Source organism: Homarus americanus, unplaced genomic scaffold (assembly GCF_018991925.1).
Source record: "Homarus americanus isolate GMGI-L3 unplaced genomic scaffold, GMGI_Hamer_2.0 scaffold22250, whole genome shotgun sequence".
Classification (NCBI taxonomy): domain Eukaryota; kingdom Metazoa; phylum Arthropoda; class Malacostraca; order Decapoda; family Nephropidae; genus Homarus; species Homarus americanus.
The window spans coordinates 1827112-1833875 of NW_024741189.1; the positions used below are offsets into that span (position 1 = coordinate 1827112).

Genomic DNA, 6764 nt, shown 5'->3' on the forward strand with positions numbered 1-6764 from the left:
GCTACTGGCCCAGACATAATACAGAACCTGAAGAAACTAGACACAGAGTGTGTGTGTGTGTGTGTGTGTGTGTGTGTGTGTGTGTGTGTGTGTGTGTGTGTGTGTGTGGTGTGTGTGTGTGTGGTTTTTAACCCATTCTTGTCCTTCACAACTCTCCTCTCCTGCTCTCAGGTTTCTTATCATAACCACTGTGTGTAATCTGTTTTGACTCTTTCTATTTCCTACAAATGAGCTCCTCACCTGCATCAATGTGCCTATGATGCCAATGTTATGGAGTGTTGTCGCCGCTGTTGGAAGGTGGTGATGCCCCGTGGTCAACTGTCTCTGCTGGTGCCGTCACCTGGCTGTGGGTCGAGGCACATTTAATCAATTAATTTGTTCCCAAAATAACCTTTCATAAGTTGTGGTGCTTACAATATAAAAGAGAAGTGTTTTACTTTTAATGTTCAAAATACCTCAGAAGGTTCTTCAGTTTTCTCTGTAAAGTACAATTTTAATATTAGCAAGTTGTTGTTGATGAAGTTTGTGGTATGTGAAGCACAAGAATAATAACAGTGTTGGTATTTTGTGGCCACAGCCGGGAAAACTTAAGATATATTTTCAGTAGCTAGACGTACTGTATGTTAGGCTATGAGGCTGCATTACTATACAATGTTCCTTGATGCTCACGAGTAATAACTGACCTCCTTAACCTACAATACATAATATAATTTCAAAATCAACTCCAGTTCTATATTAATAATAATAAAAAATAAACAAAATCTAGAAAAAAAGGATAAGTTTTCAAGATACATTTTTTATTTACAAAGTTATAAAAAAATAACCACATGATGACACTATGAGTCCTTTGCTCACCTCAGCAGTACTTAACAAGACAGTTCTGTATACGGCTCCTCCCTGAGTTATGACCTACTCAACTTACGAACACCCGCACTTATGACCTGCCTCAGTCGTACCAAATTTTTTTCAAATTACGTATTTTCGAGTCCCAACGTCAGTACACAGAGAAAATTTTTGTTTGTAATTCACTTTAAAATGGCTGGCCAGCTTAAAAGTGAGAGTTTTGTGGTGCTGAGAAGAAAAAGAGACACCCATTTTAGATTTTCTATGTATTATTTAAGCATTTTCGACTTACGACCATTTCGATTTACAACCTGCATTTGGGTCCCTAACCCCGCCGTAAGTCGGGGAGGAGCTGTAGTTTAAAGAAAAAATTTGGTTTCACTTATTTTATCCAGTGAAAACATCTACAGGAAATACTCAATACTGAATAGTCTAAGTTATAAATCAGAGGCTGATCAATAAACTGTAATATGGCATTACTTTTAATGACATTTTCTCTACAACACAAGACATTGTTGGTGAGCAGTTGTGCGAGATAAATTAATGATCACGTGGTTCTTGATAACGAGGAAATCGCTGCCATCGACTGTTGAATGAGGAGAATGAATGGAACAGGAACAGCAGAACCTGTACGTATATATAATTTGTAATAAAAGTTGAAAGTCCTGCTATAATAGTAGAGATAAGTTTATTTCTCTAGAAACAGGGCCGCCATTTGCAATGACGTCACCACTTACCCTGTAGATGATGCAGGGGTGGCGATACAGTCCATTTAGAAGTAATGACATTTGTCTGGACTTTGTTTTGAAAATGCCTGATGTTAGGTAAACATGACAACTTAGTGCTTATTGTTTTGATGATATACTGGGATATACTGTACCATCATGTATATTAACCCTTAGGCCCTGGGTGATGTTCCAGAACGTCCGCCTATTTTCCCACCATTTTTTTTTATAATTATTTTTGGAAAAGTTGATTTTTTTCTCAATTTATCCCCATGGGGTTACTGCCAGCAGCACCCTGACCTGGGGCTAAAGGGTTAATTAATAGGTAAAATTGTACTTTAACTACCATAAGTATTTGGATGCTTACATTCGAGATAGACTACACAGTGGTCCCTCGGTTAACGAACACAATTCGTTCCACAGAGTCGTTCGTTAACTGAATCCATTGTTTCAGTGGGATATTGGGTAATTGGTTCCAGCTCACAGAAAAGTACATACAAAGTAAAAAAAAAATGCAGTAAAGTACACTTACTTTGAGGTGTGTATATGGAAGGTTCCTGGTTGATGATGATGATGGGAATTAGAAGTGGGGGTGGAGGAGAAATCACCTTTCAGGGGACCCATGCTTGATGCAGTAATTTCACCAGTAAAATTTTAAGTTCACAAGGTGTAATTCAAGATTATTTTATTTAAATCAACACTACACTGCACTATACTGTATATTATCAATATGTTAACTAAATTTCAGAATGACCAATAATTTGAATGTAAAAATGCAAAAATATTAAGGAGCACAACTTTCTTGATATTTACTCCACTGGAAATGAATGTAAACATAGAACAGATTACTTAATTGGTGGACTAGCCCATCAGCTGATGCTCATAACAAAGCGTGATGTTCGTAAGGATTTCGCTAATCTTAGTTTTGTTTGTTAATTGAATTGAAGATCCTTATGGGAGATAATTCGTTAACAGAAATTTCGTTAACCGAGGGACCACTGTATTGGGTAAATTTTAAGTTTTGGTCATCCCTGTACTTAGACATGCAGACGATTTTTAACTTAATTTCTATCGGAAACCACTAGTTTTGAGTTACTACCCTCCCCATACCAGTGTATGTTAAACTAACCTTATAACTTATAATACAGTTGGTCCTCATATTACGCGGTTAATGTAACCCGGAGGGTACCGCGGAAAGTGAGAAACGCGTAAAGTGAATAACATAACATATGGGATTAATTGAAATGGAGTCCGGGCCGATCCCCAAACTCCACTTTTTGACGACACACAACTATGTTGTAGTAAAAATATTATCTTAACTTTATGATGGCATGCACACACAATTAATAATTAAGAGAAATATCAATAATATTAGGTTTTTTAACACTTACATCAGTAGAAAAGATGGCTGGGCACACGGGGATGGGCGGTTGGTTCCGAGGCAAAGGGCAGATTATTGGCCCTCACCTGTATCAATTGTATCACTATCCACCACAGAGGCTTGCAGGGCCTCTTTGTCAAACCCCCCAAAGTTCATATAAGTCCATATCCTCACTATAATTATCACTATCACTGACTTGGGCCGGCTGTAGTGGGTGGCGGGTGAAGAACTGGTCATGTTTTGATGACTGGGCGACCTTGTGCGCACCATTTTCGCGCCTCTTACACAACATGGCGGATGGCGGGAGGTTTGGATCCAAAAATGGCGCGGCTTGCCAGCCGCTCTCCGCGTAATGGGGTTCACGACCGCGGAATGTGAAAATGTTAGGTTCTGGCAAGGCACCGCGTTAACGGTGAAACGCGGAATGCGGGACCGCGTAATATGAGGACCAACTGTATAACTTATTATACCTAACCTAACATATAAGCTGTATTTTCTTATGCGATAGAAAAATGTTTTGCGATAGAAATCCCGTAGAGATAATGTGTCTTATTGTTTAAAATACTTAATACCATAGTTAGAATCTTAAGGTTCCTCAGATGACCAAAACCAAAATAATACCAATATTGTTCGGAATGTTTACACTATGAAATTTGTAATATGGGCAGCTAATGTCCACTGAATTAGTTAATGTGCTTCGTAATATTTATATATTCAATACAGTATAGCATTACTGTGTTGCACAGTAAAGTACAATTAATTGTCTAATAACGTTTAATTACAGAGCCAATCAGCCGAGAAGGTTGGAACACTACTTCCAGGGTTCATCAAGGCAGATGAAAGAAATTTACCCAAAGTAGATGTGTTTATGATAGTTGAGTATTATCGAGAACTCCGCCATCCAACTATGAAGCACGTTACATTACATCTGTCATCTGATCATCCCCTGGCCATGGTCGTCCCCAGTCCTTCCACAACATTAAATATAAACATCAGTGACAAAAGCTTACATTTTCCAGGCATGAAATAGAGAACAGTGATGAAAACTCCCTGTTGGAGTTATCGGTCTGGTGCATCATTGTGGCAGCCAGCAAGTAAATACTCACGATGATACTTGAGCAGTAATTTATTTTAACCTAATAATAAGGTATGACTGTTTATATCAACATTGTATATGGCCACAAGTCCTGTATTTCTGATGGTAACAACACATACACCACAGCCAGTTGCCTCCAGGCTCCCTCTCGGCAGTATGACACAACCGGTGACGTCACAACCAATGACAGAGCTTTTAGCAGTCACGTGACTTTTTAGTAACTTTAACCCTTAATTTTAAACTTTTTAGCCAAATTAATTTTAAAATTTCATTACCATAGTGAATTTAAGCGTTTTCTTTACCCATTGACCTGTCATCTTATGAAAAAATTACGACCGTCAACTCGTCCATTGAAATTTTCTCGGGGCACACTTTCCAGAAAATTCCGGGGATGGGGGAGATTTCCCGGTTTGAAAGATGATGTAATGGACAATTTCTGGAACTTCCGAGAACATTTTCCGTTAGCCAGAAAATTCCGGGGATGAGGGATTTTTTCCGACTTTGAGAGAGTCGTCTTGTTACTCGGAAATCTCTCATTCCCAGAAGTGCTCTGCACCAATTGTTCTGGCTAACGGGGATATCACTGTACTGTGTCAGACGGCCGGTGGAAGAGTGTTGTCATAAATACAGTACAGTACAGTACAGTACTTAAAAGGGTAAAGGTGATGCACTTTGATGTGGGAATTACAGGAGCCTGAAGCTGTTTGATCAGGTCATGGAAGTTGTGGAAAAATTGATATGGGAGAGAGTGGACACTCACAAAATGCAATTAAAGTTCATGCCACGCAGGATGATTACAGAGGCATTATTTATGGCCTGAAGCTACAAGAGAAATATGTAAGGAAGGAGAAAAAGTTGTATTTCATATTTGTAGAGTAAAAGAAGGTATCTGAGAGGGTACCACATGAAGAACAGTAGTAAAGTGGGCAAAGGTAAGGGTCGAAGAGTATCTTGTTCAAGTGGTTATGGCATTATACGAGGGCTCAAAAAAACTACTGATAGTAAATGGTGAGGAAAGTGAAGAACAATGCAAGGTACCAACCATTCCAGTATATGGCAATACAAGTGTAGAAGATCACTGTATAAGACTGAAGTTGGTAAAGATAAAAGTGAGGCACGTGAGGTTTAAGTCGGGGTTCATCAGGGGTGTGTCTTGAGCCCCCTTCTGTTTATCATGGTGCTGGAGGCAATATGATGGGACTGGTCAATTGTTGTAGTGCTGATAGTATTGTAGAGGCAGTGGAGAAATTTAAGAAACAGAAGGATGGAATAGACTCAAAGGTCCTGAGAGTGAATGTGGTGAAAAGAACAGTACTGATTAGTGAGGGACCTGTGGTGGAGAGTGGCAACGTGTGGAAGGTGTTGGCAGCATCTGTATAATGTGTGGAAGGTGGGTACAGTGAGTGTGGTAGGTGGGTACAGTGAGTGTGGTAGGTGGGTACAGTGAGTGTGGTAGGTGGGTACAGTGAGTGTGGTAGGTGTGAGTGTGGTAGGTGGGTACAGTGAGTGTGGTAGGTGGGTACAGTGAGTGTGGTAGGTGGGTACAGTGAGTGTGGTAGGTGGGTACACAAGAGGTGTAGTAAGTGGCAGGATGTTGCTGACTTATAAGTCTTCTGTAGGTGCAGGTAACCGAGTGCCCACAACAAGGCTGGAGACACTCACCATTAAGGATTTGTCCCTGGACTGTGTTGCCATGATCAGTGCTGGTGGTGGGGGCACTGAAGCTGGCTCTGTTGTAAGAGTCACAAGTGGCTGGAGGAAGTTTAGGAAACTGCTGCCTTTACTGACGACAACAAGACCTTCCCTCTGTATGTGGCTCGTGTGAGAGGTGTGATGTTGTATGGCAATGAAACATTGGCAGTTAAAGAGGATGACATAAGTAGTCTTGAGTGCTGAAATAAGAATGGCGAGGTGGATGTGTAATGACAGTACAGTATTAGTGAAGTTATGTGTAAGAGACAGAATGTTGTCACCTACCTGGTAGTACTGTGGTGGTACACTGTTGTCACCTACCTGGTAGTACTGTGGTGGTACACTGTTGTCACCTACCTGGTAGTACTGTGGTGGTACACTGTTGTCACCTACCTGGTAGTACTGTGGTGGTACACACACTGTACCACACAAGTAAGCTGTCTTCTTGGAACACATTTTGAATGAAGTCTCCACCTGACTCTTGCCAGTCTTGGTAACACCAACATCTGCAGCAAAAAACACAACAGGTCATCAGGCTGCTCATGACACAACAGGTCATCAGGCTGCTCATGACACAACAGGTCATCAGGCTGCTCATGACACAACAGGTCATCAGGCTGCTCATGACACAACAGATCATCAGGCTGCTCATGACACAACAGGTCATCAGGCTGCTCATGACACAACAGGTCATCAGGCTGCCTTATGACACAACAGATCATCAGGCTGCTCATGATACAACAGGTCACTGTGCTGCTCTTATGCATAATAAACAGGTCATCAGGCTGCTCATGACAACAGATCATCAGGCTGCTCATGACACAACAGGTCATCAGGCTGCTCATGACACAACAGGTCATCAGGCTGCTCATGACACAACAGATCATCAGGCTGCTCATGACACAACAGGTCATCAGGCTGCTCATGACACAACAGGTCATCAGGCTGCTCATGACACAACAGATCATCAGGCTGCTCATGACACAACAGGTCATCAGGCTGCTCATGACACAACAGGTCATCAGGC

General features: G+C 41.1%; 1 protein-coding gene across 1 annotated transcript; it reads right to left on the bottom strand.

Moving 5' to 3' along the window:
• Nucleotides 1-260: 260 nt before the first annotated feature.
• On the bottom strand, nucleotides 261-6471 carry LOC121875652. The gene is made up of 2 exons (XM_042380274.1): nucleotides 6131-6471; nucleotides 261-344 (listed from the first exon to the last, which is right to left on the bottom strand). The coding sequence occupies exons 1-2, from the start codon at nucleotides 6469-6471 to the stop codon at nucleotides 269-271; spliced, it is 417 nt and encodes a 138-aa protein (XP_042236208.1). The 3' UTR covers nucleotides 261-268.
• Nucleotides 6472-6764: the final 293 nt, after the last annotated feature.